This window comes from Aphis gossypii, chromosome X (assembly GCF_020184175.1).
Source record: "Aphis gossypii isolate Hap1 chromosome X, ASM2018417v2, whole genome shotgun sequence".
Lineage (NCBI taxonomy): Eukaryota > Metazoa > Arthropoda > Insecta > Hemiptera > Aphididae > Aphis > Aphis gossypii.
Genome location: NC_065533.1, coordinates 64,874,748 through 64,897,559, shown reverse-complemented (window position 1 = coordinate 64,897,559; position 22,812 = coordinate 64,874,748). Strand labels below are relative to the sequence as shown.

The 22,812-nt window shown below is 29.7% G+C and overlaps 2 protein-coding genes and 1 long non-coding RNA gene across 3 annotated transcripts; 1 reads left to right on the top strand and 2 right to left on the bottom strand.

The window, feature by feature from the left end:
- The first annotated feature begins 5,522 nt into the window (after positions 1–5,522).
- Positions 5,523–6,527, top strand: LOC126551788 (uncharacterized). Its single transcript, XR_007605672.1, has 2 exons — positions 5,523–5,965; positions 6,271–6,527. It is a non-coding gene; the product is annotated as an uncharacterized LOC126551788 (long non-coding RNA).
- Positions 6,528–13,626: 7,099 nt separating this feature from the next.
- Positions 13,627–14,619, bottom strand: LOC126552706 (uncharacterized). The gene is made up of 2 exons (XM_050207451.1): positions 14,582–14,619; positions 13,627–14,457 (listed from the first exon to the last, which is right to left on the bottom strand). The coding sequence occupies exons 1-2, from the start codon at positions 14,617–14,619 to the stop codon at positions 14,061–14,063; spliced, it is 435 nt and encodes a 144-aa protein (XP_050063408.1). The 3' UTR covers positions 13,627–14,060.
- Positions 14,620–15,185: 566 nt separating this feature from the next.
- LOC126552680 (uncharacterized) lies at positions 15,186–16,774 on the bottom strand. Its single transcript, XM_050207387.1, has 2 exons — positions 16,400–16,774; positions 15,186–15,398 (listed from the first exon to the last, which is right to left on the bottom strand). The coding sequence occupies exons 1-2, from the start codon at positions 16,772–16,774 to the stop codon at positions 15,186–15,188; spliced, it is 588 nt and encodes a 195-aa protein (XP_050063344.1).
- Positions 16,775–22,812: the final 6,038 nt, after the last annotated feature.

Genomic DNA, 22,812 nt, shown 5'->3' with positions numbered 1-22,812 from the left:
TAACCTACATATTCGGAAAGCCAGGAAAATTGTCTATCCGACGAAATACATTCAAAAAGGTACTGAGGTTATTGAGAGACGTCTCGTAGCACGGTAAGTCGCCAGGTGACTGTTTTCCGTACTACGCGTGACGGGCGTCCGTCCGTGGTTTTTAATTTTTTTCTTAAAAAAGCTATATATTTAACTACTGGAAGATTTGTTACACTGACCACTTAAATGGAATCCTCATAAATTTCTCTACCGATAAAGTTTTGGGTTCACAATTTCTCGTTCTCTTATGTGTGATTAATATCGTCCGCAAATGGACGACCACAATAATTCTGAATAGAAAACATAATATTTACCCTTGTTATTTTGTAATTACTATACCTATTGTTCAGCGTTAAAGGTTTTGAGACTTGTCATAAATTAAGTTATTATGTATGCATAAAAAAATAAACATATAACTGCATAAAACTATAAAATAGTCAAGTACAGAGGTTCAAATTTTAGTCACAATACCATTTGCAGCTTGCTTCTGTTAAAATACTTAGTCCTTCATCCACAGCGAACATTCTTATTTACTTATCGTTTGAAAGTTTAAAAGTAAATCTAAGTTGTCGGATAACAAAAATCGTTTTCCTTAATTCAAAACAAATCACCTTAATTACAAATACTGTATTTTAATATAATATAAATACACAAATAGGTAGGTACCTACCTAATCTAGACAATCTAGTATTTTTCGGACAGGTTTCAACTTAGGGGGACCATTGCTTCACCAAACGTTTTGGTTTAGGCTCTTCTAAGACGCATTCCCGAAGTCCAGGGTCTTTGAACACCCCCCCTAGGTGTATTTTTGAAAATGTTTAATTTTTGTACAATGTTTCTGAAACTCGGGAACTAGGTAGTTTGAAGGTCGGTGATCAAATGTGGCGTCTTGTGTCGAGACCGTAGAAGCCGTTTTTCCCTGTAATTTGGGGCTTCAAAAGTTCAAAATTTACATTTTTTTCGGTTTTTTTTGGAATGGGCACTAAGATTTGGGCGCAACAAACCGTTTTTGTAATTGAATATTATAGAGGACTTTGCGCCGAATCGATGGGTTCCGAGATCGACGTTATGCGACTTGTGGTTCGGGAGTTATGATTTTTCGTATGTTTTTTGTACTTAGAAAATTACGTAGTAACGTGTTTTTTGGATTTTGAATTTTCGATCGATCACTATGAAACTCGAGATTCTGTTATTTTAGCGTACGAAAATTCAAAAAGGGTCTATGGTCGAAGTACCTACGACCATTATTTCACCCGTAATCTGAGAAACAAAAAGTTGAATTACACATAAAGTTATTTTTCGTATAACCATACGTTTCCTTATGGTATACGTCTGTTTTTTTTGAACTTTTTGTTTATATGCCACTTAAACAACACGTTTTCGTAAAATCTAAATTTAAAACTTACAAAGTACCCTACGGGGATCAATTTTATCTCTTATGATTTTTGTCCTATCTATGACGGTTTTCTCGGGAAACAGCTGGAAAACGCGATTTTCCGAATTACGAAATTGTCAGTTTTCACGGTAAACCGTTTTTGCATATAATTTTGCATAGAGGTCGGTTTGTACACAAATCTTAAAACTCATTTAATGGTAAATAGATGATAAAGATAATGTTATTTTATATAATGTATAATAATATATTATAATATATAATTAATTGATAAAGATACAAATCCCATTCTGATACCTTTTTTTGTGGGAGGCCTACATAATTACGACGCTACTGCTAAGCGTAACAAATGTAGAGTTAATTTTGTAACTCAAATAAATAAAATATATTACTAGGAAAAATTGTATAACTAACAAGTAATGTTCTTTTGGCATGCAACCTGTTTCTTACAGTCTTCAATAAATGTGGTGGATCTGAGAATACATATACTTGGCAACTATTATTAAAAGGATTATTAAATGAGTTTTTAAATTTATCAACTTTTCCACTGACTCCCAAAATATTCCACATGGTTCTGTTTGTTGATGCCCCATCACCAGTGATACCCATTACACGTACACCTGCATCTTCTAGTAATAATATAGCTTTAACTATAATTTTTGCAAGATCCACACCTAAAATTAATTTAGATTTTTAGAAAATATTTTCAGAATTTGCTATTTTTACTAATAAATAGTAATTTACCTTTTACAGGACCTTTTGAGGCAAAAACTGCAATGGGCTGTTGTAAGTTGTCAGCGAGACTTTGCATCATTAACACTAAAGCATGATTTGCTTTTTCGTGTGTCCTCTTTTCAAAATCCTTCCCAAAATCTTCTAGTCCATAGTAAGTTAGGGTTCTAGTGTTTACATGTATACTTTCTCGTAAGAAAATTTCATCAAAAACCAATATCACCTTTTTTGGTGTTCAGTTTTTGCTGAAAATTTTTTTTTTAGCAGTTTAAAGAAATCTTGATCAAAGCCACAACCTATTTTTACTGCTAATAAATGATTTCTTATACTGGTAACACATGGTAATGGTAGTATTTTGTTTTCAAACAAATATTTATAACCACCTGGAGACCTGTAAAATTGTAAAAAAATTAAATCTTTTTATATAATTAAAAATGTTGGAACATTTTATTAATTATAAACATTAAATCCATATAAATATGTTAATCTTTTACATATATATTAATAACTTACTCATAACTAATATTTTATTCTTACCGTATCTGAAATAATAAGCAAGAAAGCATCCAGTTTTCGCTATACCTTCTTGATTTAGAGTTTTTAAATTTTGCTGCTGAAAATATTTCTTTCACTAACATAACTTGACTGTCTGGTATTTTTGATTTCGCCAAAATTTCATTCAACTTGTCTTGAGACATCTTACTCATTTCAACCTTTATATCGTTCAGTTCATTTTGCAACTTATGAATTTTTATACTGGCTCGAAAATTCTTTCTTGATAAGTACAATTTTGACCTTTATGACAAAAAAATTCACTGAACATTTATCGTTTTTGTAACATAAAAGATAAATTAATTCTTATTGCTTATTGGTATGGTACAATACCTGTGCAGTTGTTGAAGTCTATTTTTTTTGTTAGGAGAAAAATATACTCTTGTTTCTTTGAGTTTATTAATACTGGCACGTTTCTTTTGTATGGACTATAGTAAACGTTTGCACCATACACAAACATAACAATCACTAAAAAATTATATTAAAAATCATTTAACTTTATATAATATTATATCTATAATTCATGAAGGATTTAAAACTTAAAAATAGGTAGCTAACACATCTTATTATTATGACTATTCACCATTTAAAAATAATTATATATAATCAAAATAAGGATATACATAATCATAAATACTATTCTCTATAAAAGTGTAAATACAATTGAATAATATATTATTTATTTATTTAACCTGTCATCATCTTTAACAATTGTTGAACATTTTAAATGTCGCCATTGATTGTTTGATTGAATGTACTGCATACCATATGATGATTTGATTTCTGGGTATTTAAAACAAGAAATAGCACCTTGACAACATTTTATTGAATCCAAAGTAGTCAAACACATTTGCACATCTACGATGTTTTCAGCTTTAAAATCATTTAGTCCTATTTCTGATGGTACTATTGTCTTACCATTAATTTGCATAATTAATCCAGAATCTGAATAAAAATTGTAATTTGGTAATAAAATTATGTTAAGTTGTAAACAAATTTTATGCATTTTAATGCAATACTCATAAGTAACTCAATATTGGGTTACAAATATAAAAGTTATAAATAATAGTAGTTACTATTATTAAGTTTTAACTTAATAATTATATCAAACATATTTTTTATTATAAATGGAATTATTTGGGATTATTAGGTAGCTACCTTCGGTTATAACCAATTGTTTTTCAATATATCTGTTAAAATTCGGTTGAAAATTGCTTAATTTATGATAGGAAACATAAGGTTCAATTCCAAAATACCAATTTTTTGGAACACTAATTGAGTCCAAATTTTTCATGACATTTTGGTAAAAACACATTTCTAAAATATCTGTATCAATCTGTTGACAACATTAACACAATGAAAAAATTAATCTTAAATCATACAAGTTAGAATTAATCAAATTAATATGCAGAACCTTTCTTTTTTTAGAAGTCGAGGCTTCTGATAATATTTCATTAAAACAGATAGATTCAGAATTGTCTATATCCATTATATCTTTATTATGTGAATCAGTTAGGTTTTGAATCTAAAATATTGTAATACAATTTATTATTAAATACCTGCATGTACTTGACAAATTATTTCATCAATAATAATGTGCTTATAGTGGCTTTACACATATAATAAACTTTATATCTCAAAAAAAAATAAACATTTATTTAAAATTTACTATTTGATAAATATCAATGTGTGTAATAGCCTCTACAATTTACATATTAGTAAAAGATATAATATATTCATATCTATCAACAAATTGTAATTGCTATTTACTCCAATATTCACTGGGTTCACTGCAGGTTCTGATGTTTCTGGTTCACAAAATTTTAATGGAATTGCTCCCTTTCTCAATTTGTGTTTTTTTAAGCATATCTATAAATTGAAATAATACCTACAGACTACAACATTTAACACTTAGGTATATGTGTATTGTATAATATCATATCATTCATAATACGACAAATTCACATTGTATATAGGCATATAGCTCAATAAAGAAGTATACTTACAGAGTACTTATTAAGTCCTTCACCAGACTCCCATGTGCTAATAATATCACATTCTTTAAAATGTGAGGCGCACACTCTAAAACTTTTTTTTAGTTTAATACCTAGAGCATCCTCCCAAAGTTTTTTTATTTCATCTTCTTTAGGAACCCCAAAAAGAGTTTTGGACACACAATGTGACTCACGAATTGCACAGTAATTAGGCATAATGATCAAAAAGGCAATAAACGTAATTGAATATTCACAAAACCAATTATCAAACACAGACTACAGTGATGAGATTTTGTTTAAAAAATAATACATAAACATAACATTGTTATATAGATAAAGCATGAGAGCAGTGAATTTTGATTATAATAATATAATAATATTATAATAAGTTACTTATTAACTCAATTATAATATTATATTTATATTTATTATTGAATATTCAATAATTTAATATTATGGCGGGAAATGGGAATATTATAATATTGTAGTTCCAATTAATAACCATCAGGAGCGTTAGTAGTAGTTCACTTTTTCGTATGTTAGATAAGAACTCTCGTATACCGTGTTCTAACAATGTGTAGTATAGCCCGATGTGCAACCAGTCTATCTAAAGCCGTGGTTATAACCATAGATAATAATATATTATTATCTTATCTATCTCAGTGGGGATAACACTACAGAATAGTGATATTAGTGATAATAAATTAATAAATAATATTATGCATGCACCTTGACCTTATAGCTAATTGGCAATTGATAATACCGTGGTGCTAAACATGGAAAATTAAATTTTTGTTTTTATTTTGTGCTAAATAGTAAGTTTAATAATGATTTAATAGCTGTCAGTTTTTGACGTTTTTGTAGGTATATAGAAAAAAAACATGTGTATTTGATTGCCATTTGTTACGTTTATGTACAGAAGAAAACATTAATAACTATCATATTAACAATTACCTATGAATGCAATTAATCGCTATCCAGCGGCAACACATAGAACACGACACCCAGCAGCAGCATATATAGCTTAAATTAATAAGTATTCATATCGTAATAATTAATAGTGTATTATTTTATTTATTTACAGTTAAACAAGGATTTATATATTTGTTTCCACACAGCAATATTGCTTTGGAAAATTTATTAGTGTACAAATATGGTATGGAGTGAAACGTTGTTAGATCAAAAGTTAACATTGAAGATATAAAAGTTCTGAATTCTACAATAAATGGATTGTTTGTATGAATATATATACACATTTTTTATAGTAAGTAATGCTTTCTCATACATAAATACCTGAGTAAAACACTATTTGCCGTCCCACTTTGAATCAGACTGCGGACTGTCAGTTATGCTTGTATACATTAAATTAAAAATTCAATAATATATTAAATGCATAACTGGTGTGGTTACAAATTGTGTTTTAAAGCTATGTATGATGATTGATTTTCAACTTGTCGCGTGCTTTAACTTTATAGTCTAATTATTGCTGTATATTTTAATTACATCATTTCTGACACAATAAACAGAAGAAATCATTAGTATCGTAATTAACAGTTCTGTCTTTTTCAGGAATGCAATTTATCGCTATCCAACGACAACACACAGAACACGATACCCATTCCACACATTCATCTTCCTGGTGACAACGGTGTTTATCGGAGTGACAGTTACAGTATAGGCATATGTTTGTCATGTCTTCAGAATTTTCCAAGAGATAGGTCTTTAAATTTTCTCTGTGAATGTTAGGATCAAACTCTAAACTAAACTTAGAACTGTCCATAATTGTAAATGCATAATATATAATATAAACTCCACAATTAAATGTATCTTTTTGTATCGGAATGTTTTCTAAAGGGCATGCAATTAGTGTTAACGGTGGACATTGTCTGTCGTCACCGTATACAACATTTGATTGCAATGTTTCAAGTACCTTTTTGAAACGAAGTTTTGATGTTCGACTGTCGATGTCATATGGATTACTTGGATCCATAATGTAACACTGTCTGGTTTTGAAATTTATAAAAACTACAATCCAGTGAGAATTGTTATTCACTAACCACGGTAGGATAACCATACTGTTTTGTGTGAAAGTAATTTTGTCATACTCTTCGCCTATTTCTCTTTTTCCCATTACCTGAGTCACCATATTACATGATAAAATGTGTGTGTTTCTTAAACGTAACTTAAAAGCATAAGATAACAAACAAATATCAATAACAAAGTTACACAACCAATTTTCTCTAGACAATGAATCAAAATCTAAGAAGTAAAGGTCAGTTAGAATGTCTTGATTTTGATCACTAGATATGTAACTATATTTTCCGACCAAATAATCTTTGTTCTTTGGCATTTTAATTGGTTTGTAATATTTCAAATCTCTGGGGAGCATATTTTGGTAAAAATCTTTTGATGGCACTGTTTTACGAAAAGGAGATTTATGACTTTCTGGTGTCGAAACCGATTTCATTTAACAATTATCATCATATTGTTTACTTAAATCGTGTACAATCAGAGCATTATTACAAGACTCATCTACAGTTAGCCTAGTCTCATTGTCACATTTTATGACCACAACGTTTGCAATACTATCAACCACTTTGGGCAAAATGTTATTTTCATCTGCTATAGTGGTCGAAGACTTTGGAATTTTTAACGATAGGGCTTTGAAGGGACGGTACTTGGTATGTTGTAGATGTTTATGTTGTTTTTTTTTTTTCCCCAACTTTCTGTTGCGTCTAAATGGTTATGATTAGACACTTCTGAGATTTTAGCCTTACTGTCAAAATCAAGTGCACGCGTACAAGTTTTTTTTCTAATATTGTACTTTATTTGTTTGTGCACATTCATCACACGCCTCTCATAAGTCTTAAAAACCGACCGCATTTTAACCTTCGATCGCCTTCAAGTATGTCAATTTTTACTGTTTTAAACCAAGATTCAACGGTGGCATTACTCTGGCGGGTTTCAATACCATTGTTGATTTTATTATTCATAATTGGTGTCCAAAGTGCTAAGAAAGGTACACACTGAGTATAAATTGGTGTAAATATGATTCATCGTAATATTCATTACTTATATTTTCTATATTTATGGAACAATCTAAAAGCCCGATTTAACATGTTCTTTGATCGACTGAAATCTACAGTACATCATGGAATTACTTGTATCTGATTCACATAGAAATTTATTTATTTCTTGTGAGTAATCTTCGCCTTCGTTGTTCGATTCATTCGACAATTGATGGTTGACATTACACTTATCTTTCATCGTACTAATAGCGTATTTGGTTTCTACTGTTCTATATGGAGACAATAATATTACTGAAAATATTTTGAACCAATTTTCAACATCTTCCAAACTCTCTGCATTAAACAGTAAACATATCCAATCAATAACATCATTTCTTTTCATTTTGTCTACAGTCTTACAACTGTTTGTCTCCGATTGAAAATATGTATAGACATGGTTTACTAAGATTTTTTGTAATGATTCGCACAGATGTTTATGATTGTGACATTAGTCCTACATTGTTTTCAACCAATACTCTGTAACACCAGTTAAGGTAATCGAATATGGAAGTAAAACCATTCCATCCAATGCTCAAGGCATTCATTTGTGCATAACTGAAATCTGTCACTATATTTGTGAATACAGGCCAAGTCAGTTTGTGTTTCAAAACAAATGCTTTGAAAGCGTTCAACCATTGTGAAATTACAACTATATCGTGTGCTGAACTAATCATCTCTACAACAGGACACGTTACACTTGAATTCCTAGGTAAAGGTACATTTACCACTAGAACATAGTAAAGTACTCTTTTGGTGTTCTTGTCAATTTTCCTGACCAATGTACCAGTTGCATCCAAATAACCAGTTACTGATTTTTGATTTTTAATAGTTTTTTTAGTATGTCCAACTGTTCTTTACTATAGCAGGTACAGACGGTATACCTACATGCTGTACAAAGTTGCTTTCTTTATCGTTACACATCAATAGAATATCATGAAAATCATCTTTATCATAATCATCAGCACAAGGCCTCTGATCTGATTTTTCTAATGACATCATCTGTTGATTAATACCTTGCAATTGCCACAACTCAATTGAGTGGGTGATGCCAAGTCAACAGTGTCTGACCTGAAGGAAAACGCTTTAGTCTTTTTTAGCACTTCTTTGTTCAAATCTCGCTGGAACCCTTTACGTGATTTGTGAGACCATCATCATCTGGATTGTGATGATAATTCAAACCAGAACTATAGACATTTGCTACGAACGTTCCATTTGCAAGCTGGACTTTAATCCTAAAAGTCTTACACCCCTCATGGCTACAATACATGTACACATTGCAATGACTTTTAAAATATTCTGACCATTTTCGCATTAATAACACATGTATTGTTCACAGTTCTAATGCGCTTTCTGAACATAATAGGATATTTTGTTTTGTCCAAACGGGTTTGACTTTTGAAGTTTGTATAGTTCATAAGGGACCATTCTTCAAATGAAAATTTGAAAGATCCTTCAAAAAACACAAAATCATGGTTTTCATACTGTTTAGGAAATTGATTTTTTGTTTTTAGAGGTAGAACAATGCCAGACTTTACAGGTGTTTTCTTATAATAAGCATTCCTGAGGGGGCTTGGTACATGTTTCCGTTGTTATTTTACTTGGGTAACAAACATAGATTCATCATTCATGTTTTCTGGTAGAATTGGAGTACTACTAGGTATTAATGGATCTCTCTAGTTTGAATGAAATCAATTTCTGCCGATGAATTTGTATATTCAAATGATATATCATTGTCATTATGCAAAAGTTCAGACTTGTGTGCACAGTATAAGAAGTACAATTTTTAAAAATATCAGCATCATTATCAGAGTTTCATTAAAACAAAATATTTGTATCAATTATATTGTCTGTGTTATCCATTTGTAAACACGATGACAGATTGAAATACTGTTTACATTGTTTGTACACTTTATATCTGTTAACTTATTTATTGTAACTTTAATGTGTCTACATATGTTAGATAGAGTTGTGTAATTATAATTTACAAAATCGTTAGCCGTGTAATTACAATACTCAATACATTTTATATTTTATTATTATTAAATTTGATTATTAGCTATAACATCACAGTTCATAGTTTCAATACACTTTCGAAGAGATGAATTTTTTCTTTTAATAGCATTCACTATGGATTTTTTTAAATTGTGATCATTACCTTTCTTAAAAATGGTCATGCAAATATTACTTACACAACTATCTGAAACCGAGACATTCTCAAAATTTAATCTGGATATTCGGTGTTAATATAATGAGCTACCTCTTTCAATTTATCTTTTAAACTCATTTTTAACCTTATAAATTATTACTTACAGTGTCTGAAACAGTAATTCTTAGACACTTTTGATTGTCTGAAACAGTAATTCTTAGACACTTTTAATTGTTTGAAACAGTAATTCGTCGACAGTTTTGTGTCTGAAACAGTAATTCGTCGACAGTTTGAACGTCTGAAACAGTAATTCGTCGACGGTTTGTGTCTGAAACAGTAATTCGTCGACACTTTAAAGCTGTCAGAGTCTATACTCTCGGACAGCTACAACAACTACAACTAAAACTAAAAAATTAAAATAAACGAATAAAAAATTAAAATAAATTAATGAAATAAAAAAATTAAAATTAAAAAATAAATGAAATAAAAACAATGTTAAAAATAAAACACAATAAAAAATTAACAATATTATATTATTATAACAATTAAATGTTTATAATGAACACTGTATAATAACAAAATTGAAAACACGAGGAATAATTCGAATAGTAAATATTTCTAACAATTAAATGTTTAGAATTAACACTTGAAGAATACCGCAGAAACACCGAAGTGAATTCGCAAGGAAAAAAACTGCGAAAAACCAATTGAAAGCGCGAGGAAAAAATCGGAGAAATACAGAATAGAAAACTTGAATAAAAACCTGGATCACTTGCGCCTGAAAATACATACATTTTAATTAATGTAATTAACAATAAATATTACTGCATACAATAATATTTTACACTTTAAGAAATCATCATTAAACTTGTGACAATGCGACACTGACACACATGTACAAATACAACACAATATTATAAAAATACAAACATATTAAAGACATCATTATTTTAAATTGAAAAAAAAGTATGAATCGTTAACAAATTATTATTACTAGGAAAACAAACACTAATTTTAATAAAAATCTTCATATTGCACAAATATTGTAATACATGTGCTGACGATTGTCACTTTTTCAAATATTGCATATTTAAACAAAAAATATTAGACAGGTATGATTTTAATAATTAAAATAAGGATTTAAGCCTAAAAAGGATCCAATAACACTGAGTGATGATAAATTAAATATTGCTATCTTGTGTATAATAGTGAATGTAGACAGTAGACTGCATGCCACCTGAAAACAGATGAGAAAAATAAATATATTGAGAAATTATATTCTAAGAGAACAGATTATATTTACTTGTTTCTAGACCCTTCATAAATGGAAATCTTGTCATTCAACTTATTTTGCAACAGCTTGTGGATTGAAATACTCAAAACATAGACACTCATTCAATGATTAGAACTGTGACTAGATATTATGATTCATACCTATCAAATAATAAACTTTATATAAATATTTTGTCATTACTTCTGGTACTCGGCAGTACCAAATTTTTTTTACAATAACAAAGGTATTTCAAATATAAACAATCATACGTCTGGATATGACGACATACACTTAAGCATTAATTATATTATATTATATAAAAATTTATCAGCACCTACAATAATGTTTATATGTATAAAATATTAATTTTATTATTTCTATAGTTATTTATTGACAGAGAAATACATAAGTACTTTTATATGAGATGTAATATTGAAGCCAATTAAAATCCAGAATCAATCTTAATAATTAAATGCATTAACTATTTAAATAGTGTAGGTATTGATTTTAAAAATAATTTATTATAATATTTTTAATTGTTTGAGTGTATCTAATATAATTAGTAATTAATATTGAAAAATATAAATCAAAAAAATACAATATTACCTTAAAACATAAAGAAACAGTTTCTGTTATTTTTAAACCTGTTAAAATCATTAAGATTATTTTTAAGTTTTAGAATATAACTTGAATATGTAATACATTAGTTTTCTAAGCTCAAAAGTCCATCCATCTTCTTAATGTGCCTACAATATATCTAATAACTACATAGATCTCTATAAAATATTGAGGGAGGCTCAAATAATTGGTATCAAACAAATAATGTAGTTGTGGATATTTTTCGTTTGCATTAACAATCATTATGTGGATAGTTAAACGAAATATTACAATGCACTTAAATAAAATACAACTAGATAATTAAATAGCTAAGAAAATACTTACATTTCCAAATAATGGTTATACCACAGTATCTTTAAACTTTTAAACAACATGGCAACGTATATTTGTTAGAACTTAGTACGTGTATTATATTATGGACTATGGAGAGATTAATAAGTTTAAACCTAACTTTCTAGTTTTTATTATTATTGGTTTGTTACAAATCATAATGGTATGATGACAATATGTTCGGTATAATTATCGTGGTAATATTTATTTATAATATACTTTTAAAACAGATAATTATTACATGACATAGTGCGACATCTTGTGTTTTATAACGGTGAAGTAACTTAGAAATGGCAATATAAATGTTTGGCGCCTGGAATTAAACATAATGCAGCAACACATATAAGGTTTCTTATCACTATTCGTCTGAAAAACAGTCACCTAGCTTTGGTCACCCAACTTCACACACGTAAGATTTTGTTTAAATTCACTTAATAAAGTATGTTTTTTAATTTTCATAATTATTATTATATCCTAATGGATACTAAATTTAAAATGTTCAAGACCATAAAAATAAATTAATAACAAATATAATGTTAAAACAAATAAAATACATATTACACAACCAGTTTATAATATTTTATTATTGGTTAATATATATTTAGTAGTACTATAAATTGTCTGTTATAAACCTAATATTATTCTAGTTAAAAACCTTGCGATATATATTTATATATAATTATAATTACTATTGATACTAAATATTTTGAAATTGCATAAATCAAACATTGAAAAAATATTGCGTTACAATATTGTGAAAATATATAGGTAAAATGTTGTGAAAACATATAGCAACAATTTTGTTAAAATATATAGCCAACATTTTGTGAAAATATATCTCAAAAATATTATAAAAATAATTGGTTGAAGTATGGCTTTTGGGTCTGGAGAAAAAATCCGAAAAAAATGACTAAGTCCGTATCACTACCGTACTATTATCAATACTGCAATACTCCGCAGTGTTACCAAACTAATAACAATTTAATTAAAATTATTCTAAGTCCAAAATTATATTTCAAAATTGTAAATTATTGTGACTAGCAAGAAACACCCAAACCACATTTATAACATAAGTCCAAAATGATATTATAAAAAGGTTCTCAGTTTTTTTGTTCTCTAGGACAGAGATACACGTCATATTATTATAATAATTTCTATTTTCCGACCGATTTGGCTTTTGGGTCTGGGAAAAAATTTCAAAATATCGAAAAACGTCTAAGAGGTTTTTCGTTCGTGTACCGTAGTAGATAAACGTCACGTAGTCGGATTTTCGATTTTCCGATTTTCCGACCGATTTTCACGGTGTAGTATGGCTTTTGGGTCTGGGAAAAAATTTCAAAATATCGAAAAACGTCTAAGAGGTTTTTCGTTCGTGTACCGTAGTAGATAAACGTCACGTAGTCGGATTTTCGATTTTCCGATTTTCCGACCGATTTTCACGGTGTAGTATGGCTTTTGGGTCTGGGAAAAAATTTCAAAATATCGAAAAACGTCTAAGAGGTTTTTCGTTCGTGTACCGTAGTAGATAAACGTCACGTAGTCGGATTTTCGATTTTCCGATTTTCCGACCGATTTTCACGGTGTAGTATGGCTTTTGGGTCTGGGAAAAAATTTCAAAATATCGAAAAACGTCTAAGAGGTTTTTCGTTCGTGTACCGTAGTAGATAAACGTCACGTAGTCGGATTTTCGATTTTCCGATTTTCCGACCGATTTTCACGGTGTAGTATGGCTTTTGGGTCTGGGAAAAAATTTCAAAATATGAAAGGGCCGTTTTAAATGTATGGTTCTTAAAAGAACCGTTTATATTTACTGCCGACGTGTACGATTTCTGGAAATAAAACACATGGTTTTTTTTTATTATAACGTATAAATTGATTATTTTTTTAATTAGTGTTATAGTACTTTAAGTACTTACCCTGCATTTCAGCACTCAGGGCATTGACAATTCTCAATATCCCTGGTCATAGGATTAAATCCGATTCCAGGATATGCACGTGCTATATCAGACATAAAACGTATAAATTGGTCCTGTACACTACCACATCTATCCAGGATATTTTTACGGTACATCCACTCCCCAATGTACGAGTCAGCTACTGACTTAGAGTTACATCGTGTTAGGATTCTTTTTAACTCTCTCCAAGCTCGTTCAATGTGTTGAGTATGGTACCGAATTGGAGCCAGTCTGTTATTAGGAGGCGCTCCCTCCCATTGCTTGTCTAAACATTCAGGGGAAAACCGTCCTGCTGGCACCCAAAATGGGGGCAAATGTTTTGGTGGCTCCAAAAAATTTGTGGAATGGTTTACAACACCATGACCACTAAAAAAAATATATGTTCGTTTTATACAGGATCTTATATAAATATACAAGAATCTTAAATTAATAAACTATATTTTGTAAGCTTAAATGTTTGTAATAACAGCAAAAAAACTTCAATAATTACCTAAATATCTGCGCACAAGCATTATAGGCTCTCCACATATCACTACAGATAAACGAATCCTGGTCGATATAACACTGCATTATCGGCAGTAACGTATCTGTTGTTCTATCGGGAACAATTTTACCGAACACTTTTTTCGTTGTACGACTTATACCACCTATAGTTAAATTTTGTAATAAGATGGAATATTGTTTTGGCTAACTAAAATACATTTAATACGCCCGGTGCTGATGCTATTTTCCCCTCAAAAATACATGTGTCACAAAAAAAAAATATTATTAGTAAATTCTATTATTTAAATGATTGCCATTGTTTACATATTTTACTATTACGGCATACGAATAGATCATACCACCGAAGAGCTAGGTAGTATACATTTTTTCTCCAGAAATACACTTTACGGAAATAATACGATACTCTTATAATTAACCAAATCTCATATATTTTTTTTCCGCATTAAACTTATTTTTTCTATACTTTCCATCGTAGCGTCCTCCCATAAATCGATTTCAGGCAGTACATTAGAAAATAAGTATTTTCAACGTAATTTTAAATTTTACGGAAATTTCAGAAAACCGGCACCGGGCCCTCTAACAAAAACTTTTTAAGTTAAACATTTTAATATACCAAAAAGCCAAACAGCGTTCCATGTCATCGCTCGTCCCACATTGTATTTCGCTTTGAATAAATGTGTTTCATCTACTTCCACGATATCTTGACTATCTCCTATTAACGTATAATCGTGGTTTGCGATCTTTGTGGCAACATCGCGGAAGTATTCGCAAAACGCTAAAGCCGTTTCTTTTGAGACTTTTACCTTTTATCAAAAGTAAAGTAATACCGACTATAAGTATCGATATAGATTTGATTTTATACACTATTAGTTAAATCAGTGTACGTACAATGTGTATTGTACAGAAAGGCTGGCCAAGTTAAATTTGTAAAACAATAACAAAAAATCCCAAAAACAGAAAAATATAATAACATAATTAAAAACAAAAACGAAAATAAATTGTAATACTATTACTCTATAATATATTTCTGTTATCGTAAACTTGATTTTAACTTTAAATTCTGAATTTTCTGATTTTTATATATTCTAATTTTAATTTAAAATTTAAATATTAAGAATAATTAATTTTAACTTTTAACTTTCTAAGTGCATTCCTGTATTGCGCATTACTATTATAACTTATATATAAATTATAAGAATATATATTTATAAAAAAAACAACCGTAAATTAAACTAGGTAGTTAAGTTCATAATTTGATTAGAAATTAAGCTAATACTAGTTAAGTTAATAAGTTAAAAAAAATTAACTTTTAACTAGTCAATACCCACCTTTGCATACCACCAAGGCGTAAGATAATAATATTTTATACATTTTACCTACATTCAATTATATCTTATATTTTAATCGTATACAAATCGTGTATAAATTAGTACCTATTTATAGTATTTGTATACACTGTTTTAATCACTATTTTAGAATCTAGAAATAGTAAAAAAAAAAATTTGTTAATAGAACTTAAAATGAGAATGCATATAATATTAATCATTGTAGTTTATAAATAATATTTGATACTTCCGATACATTCCCACACTCCCATATCACAACCTATGCCCAATTAAATATATACACAACTAGCAATACGTGTCTATAGTACATAGCTACAAATATAAAAATATTAGTGTATAAATAGTTCGCAAAACAGCCATTACACGATATATCATAACAACTATTTAATATAATTGCTTCAACAATAATAATTATTCCACTTATTCATTTAAGACTCTTATGCATTTATTATATTTACCTCCTGCTGGATAGTAGAAGTATTAGCTTTCATTGTCCAAAGATAAGCCATCTGCACAATCTTATGTGCACCCAATTCTCCAGCCGTGTGTACGTATTCCAAAAAAGTATTTTTGGTGGGCGAAATCCTGTGACCTACAGAACACTTAAACCTATACCTCAATTTACGTGTATAATCTGACAATCGGTACATCGGTCTACCACAGTGACATTGAGGTATGTCAAATTCACTTGGAATTATACCGAAATGAATACATAACGATTCACCTCGGGTACCAGCATTACTCCGTTCCTCGTCAGTGAAATCTGGACCTAAATAGGCACCGAGTGAAAACACTGAGAGATGGTTAGGTAAAAGTAAAGTATTTAAATCCATTTTAAGAAAAAAATTAAAACAACATGACTCGTTGACGAACAAAAGTCGAATGTCAATTGATGATTAAAAGCATTGTATACATTATGAAACAGAAAAGTATTAATATTCTAAAAATAGTCTTATTCATTCATAGTTACATAAGTATAGTTTATACCATAATAATTGGTTTCCAAAATAATGCAATAATGTGGGACTGAATCGGACACTTTAAATATTATTTATAGACTAGGTATAATGAGTAATATTATAATATGCATTCTCATTTTAAATACTATTAAATAAGTACCTATTTCTTACTATTTTTAAATTCAATAATAGTGCTCAGAACATCGTATAGAAATCCTAACTTATACAAAATATGTGTACAATTAAAATACAACATGTAATATAATGTAAGTATAAAATGTATACAACCTAGCACCTAGCACCTTGGTGATATAATCGACTCGTATGCAGTAGGTAATGGTAAAAAATGTAAACAATGTCATAATTTAAATACCTAATATAATTGAATGATTATATTATTTTGTGAGGTTCACATAGCGTCAGCACCAGGGGACTTAAACGTATTTTAGTTCCAACTTATTTAAAAATTTAACAATAAATGGTTTAAGGCGTATAACAAGTGTTGTATTATATGTATGAATATTTTATAAGAGATGTTAGTACGTAAGAAATAAGTTAAGAAAAACTATAGATAATAAGTAAAACAGCAAAATTCAATAAGTTAAGCAATACTTAATTATTCACACAAATAGGTTAAAATAACAATTGTGCAATTTAGTGTCAGTAAACTTTATATTACAGTTAGCATAGTAAGCAAGATATAATAATAAGAAATGTAAATAAATTTGTTTAATAATTTATTAATCGGTTTAAAATAACAATTACATAATAATCATAGTGTCATAGTGTCTATTAACTGTAAATTTAACGTAGTAATAGAAAAATGTAAAACAATCAATGGTAATTCGATTGTAAGTGTAATATATAAGAGAGATGGCTAAGACAGCAAAGAGAGTCAGTGGTGGTGATCGTGTGACTCGATCACCACCGGACGTCGTGTTTAAATAAAGTTCTTTTGCGTTATTTTGTGTTTAACTTTATTTTGGTATACGTCCGAGTAATCGGCGTATACGACACAAGTTAAGTGTTCGGTACCATTGTTTCCGATACGACAGATACGTTAATGCCGATAATGAAGTGTTATATCGACCAGGATTCATTTAACTGAAATGATACATTGAGACCCCATAATCCTTGTAGGCAGATCTTTAGATAATTAAGGATAATTGTGTTGTTATTACAATAATTTAAGCTTACGAAATGTAGGTTATTAATTTAAAATTCTTGTATATTTATTTAACACTCTGTAAAAAACGAACATACCTATATATTTTTAGTATATGACTCGTACATAGTTGAGTACAATAAATTTACAGTACAAATTTCCTGGAGAGATGTGGTAGTGTACAGTAGGGCCACAGCATTTTTAAGTTCATAAATATATTATAAAACACATAAATATATTATTATATATTTAAAATATATAATATAAGATATTAATAATAAGTATATATTTTTATTTATTGAAAGTTACATTATTGTGTTGTACCTATTTAATAAAATATAATTTAATATTGTCCCTTGATAGCTGAGATGACAAAATAATTCCAAATAATGACGGAGTATGCGCGAACAAATCGGAAAATCGAAAATCCGACTACGTGACGTTTATCTACTACGGTACACGAACGAAAAACCTCTTAGACGTTTTTCGATATTTTGAAATTTTTTCCCAGACCCAAAAGCCATACTACACCGTGAAAATCGGTCGGAAAATCGGAAAATCGAAAATCCGACTACGTGACGTTTATCTACTACGGTACACGAACGAAAAACCTCTTAGACGTTTTTCGATATTTTGAAATTTTTTCCCAGACCCAAAAGCCAAATCGGTCGGAAAATAGAAATTATTATAATAATATGACGTGTATCTCTGTCCTAGAGGAACAAAAAAACTGAGAACCTTTTTATAATATCATTTTGGACTTATGTTATAAATGTGGTTTGGGTGTTTCTTGCTAGTCACAATAATTTACAATTTTGAAATATAATTTTGGACTTAGAATAATTTTAATTAAATTGTTATTAGTTTGGTAACACTGCGGAGTATTGCAGTATTGATAATAGTACGGTAGTGATACGGACTTAGTCATTTTTTTCGGATTTTTTCTCCAGACCCAAAAGCCATACTTCAACCAATTTTATGATATAATGTAATAATAATAATAATGACAATCAAACAATAATAATAGGATGTCGATACGTTGTATAATTGACTATAATAATGTGCGAGATAAAAAGTGTGTGCAAATAATATAATGAATGTACAAATGTATAAATGGTATGATTAGTGTAAATAATATAATAAATGTAAACTGTGTAAATGTTACAATTGAGGTAAATAATATAAAATAAATGTAAAATGTGTAAATGTTACAATTGATGTAAATAATATATAATAAATGAAAAAATGTGTGTGGTAACTGTGAGTGAGTGACAAAATGTATTTTATATGTATAGTGTGTCTGTTGACAACACGTAAATATGTGCCTGTTGGTCATAGAATAAATCAGCTGACTACTGACTAATAATTATAATAATAATGAGAATAATGGTTAGTATAAAACTCACAGTTCCTGCAGAAATGAGGTGTACACCTGGCCAGCTGCAACCAAGACCTATATAATATTATAAAACACACACACACACACACACACACAAATAATAATTACAATAATACAAGACACAATTTATTTAGTGTACATTCAGATTTAAATACGGAATAGGTATATAATAATAATGAATAATTAAAAAAAAAAACAATTGATGTACTTATGCGTGTGCACGAAAAAATATTATGCATAAAAAACAAAAAAAAAACACGACGATGAAAGGTTTTCTTGAGATAGGTCACGTCTACTCACTGTCTCACTATAACAGCCGAACAACAACGAACGCACCGTCGGTACGTAATATTGATTATTATATTTTACGTAATTATGATTATAATATTTTACGTAATACGATAATAATTTGGAACGATGATATAAGTGATAAGATGGACGCGTATCGTGGTAGTAGCACGTCGACGTTACGTAAGAGACGGCTGGCCGGTAAACAATAATTAAATGACCTAATTTAATTATCTGTTAGGCCGCTACAAGAAGCTATAACATTTTGTAGTGATCACTTCATAACTATGTTGGGATTTCCACCCCACTTCACTCATCGTCTACAGCCACTAGATGTAGCCATTTTTGGACCTATAAAAACTTTTTAAGGCTCGGGCACACAGAACGCAGTCTGTCGCGGCGGTCAGCGATAATTTCCCGCGGCGGTAAGGCGGTAAAGTTGTATTACGTAATATCGCATTATCTCCGTCACACAGAAGGCGGTCTGTCGCGGCGGGATAGTTCAGATCGCGACGACAGGCGACAAAGTCGTACAAAATTACAGATTACCGCGCGGGCAACTTGCGGTCTGTTTTTAATTACCTATGTATAAAATTGATACTATGGACGAAACTGAGATGCTGATTGAAGAAGTCAGAAGATATGTATTCTTATTCGATATATCTCACCAAGATTACAAAAATCTTGTAAAAAAAGCAGAAGCATGGATTAAAATATCGGAACAACTGGGAATAACTAGTAAGTGTATAGTCTAATATAGTATAGTATAGTAAAATATAATAGAATATATACCTCTAAATTTTACATTCATTGTATTTATGGTAATTTGAAGGTAATACGTATTCACAAATTATTTATTGTATTGACCAATACTATAGGACTATAGGTAATAGATTTTATAATATATTGCCAAGTTCAATTAGGTAATTCCTATTTTATAGAAATATTTTATTTTTATTTGCTTTGACAAACAAAATATTTTGGTATTTAATTTTATTACACGCTATTGATAAAAACTGTATACATATTCGTAAGATGAATTTATTAATAGTTTATTTAATAATAATATTACCGAACAGTGTACACCCGATATAGAAATAAATATTGAATACTATACTAAAATGCTAGATAATATTATATTCTAATAATAATACAATAATATTTAAAAGCATATTATTTCATTTATTAAAATAACTCGCAAACTGTTCTCGAATTTCAATTGCAGCCGTATTTGTCCTTCGATTAGTCGATCTCATGTCCGATAAAGCTCGAATAGTTTCAGTTTGCTCCTCACTTTCAATGAATGTGTTATTATTTTTAATCATAATGTAGTTATGTAGGCAGCATGCAGCTTTCACAATGCATTCGGCAGTTTTAACATCCGTTTCTATTGATCTTAGGAATACTCGCCACTTCATAGCTAATATACCAAACGCATTTTCGACCACACGGCGCGCTCTGCTTAGTCGCATATTGAACTTTTTCTTTTTTACGTCACTTATCATAGTGGCTTTAGGGTAAGGTCTCATCAAATAAGTTTGGAGAGCAAAACCTTCGTCACCAATGAATACGTGGGGAACAGGATTATCGGTACCTGGAAGTGGCTTCGAAGGTAGAATAGTTTTTCCATCAATGTACTGCTGAAAAAAAGCGGAATTTTCGAAAATAGCGCTGTCGCTGTGAAGCCCATAGCTGCCAATATCAACTACCATAAACTTGTAAAACGGGTCTACTACCGCTAAGAGAACGATGGAAAAAAAATTTTTGTAGCAGAAATAACTTGTGCCACTATTACTAGGACATTTTACTTTAATGTGCTTTCCATCAATGCTTCCTAGGCAGTTAGGAAATCCCCAAACTTTTGAAAATCCCTCCACAGCTTCATTCCATATCTGTTCAGTAGGTGCAGGTAAATAAGTTGGATGTAGATTGTTCCAAATTTCTTGACAAACTTCTTTTATAATTTTTGAAACAGTTGATCGTCCCGTTCGAAAAGAAAAAGCAATACTTTGGTGGCTGTCACCGGTAGCTAAATATCTAAAAAATTAATAAAGATTCATAAAATACTTTTTAGATTCTTAGCGGAGCGATGAATGTATTGATTTTTTAAAAATCATTTTAAGTTCAAATTTAGACAAAATTTATCAAATTTTAAATTATTTTGTAGTTAAAAATGTATAAAATGTTCAACTTTTATAGCTATGGATTGAAAATTTAAAACAAGGTTCAACGTAAATATGTTATAATATATTAATAACTATATTCACAATAATATCATCGATTAATATACTTAGTAATATAGGCTGACTGACCGTCTTCGCTCAGAATAATTTTTCTTATACAATGATATTATATCATTGGATTCAAATTTAACACAATCCATTACAGTAAGTCACTTGTAACCTACTGTACAGCAGAGCGACTCCCACTTACCCACCATTTTTTAATATATTATTATCTTTTGTAATTTTAATCTCTCTATTTTATTTTATTCTATTCAACCTCGTATTGTTTTAATGTTTTTCAGGTGAATTGGCCAAAACTAAATGGAAAAATTTGCGTGATTCCTATATGAGATTCAAAAAAAATGTAAAAGGAGAAACAGGGCAAGCTAAGAAATACCATAAATGGCCATGGAGTAGCCACATGGAATTTTTAGATGATATTCTCAAATTTCGTCCTCCAAGCAGTAATATACCTGATATGTCAATAGGATCACCTAATAGACCAGAAATACCACCACAGGCGGCACAGAGTTCAGATACCCATGAAAGTATTATTTCTCCAAGTACCAAACAAATGCCACCCCCTTTAACACCACGGAAAAAACTTAAGTCACATCATGAAGTTAATGACGTTGAAAAAGTTATCGACTATTTGCAAACAAAAAAAAGAACACAACTCGACGGTACTGATCATTTGTTTTTAAGTTACGCGGACACTTTTAAAAAATTTCACCCTCAAATACAAGCTGAACTTAAGATAGAGCTTGCAACATTATTCGCAAAAACTGAATTAAGAGAGCTACGTGAGCAAGTAAGACCAATATATTATAGTGAC

Bases quoted from the DNA above. Each gene is read 5' to 3' on its own strand.
- LOC126552706 (XM_050207451.1), bottom strand. From the start codon at position 14,619: ATGTGGAGAGCCTATAATGCTTGTGCGCAGATATTTAG. The intron at 14,458-14,581 runs GTAATTATTGAA...TATTTTTTTTAG, and splicing joins GCTTGTGCGCAGATATTTAG to TGGTCATGGTGTTGTAAACC.
- LOC126552680 (XM_050207387.1), bottom strand. From the start codon at position 16,774: ATGGATTTAAATACTTTACTTTTACCTAACCATCTCTCAGTGTTTTCA. The intron at 15,399-16,399 runs GTAAATATAATA...TTTTGATAAAAG, and splicing joins CTTCTACTATCCAGCAGGAG to GTAAAAGTCTCAAAAGAAAC.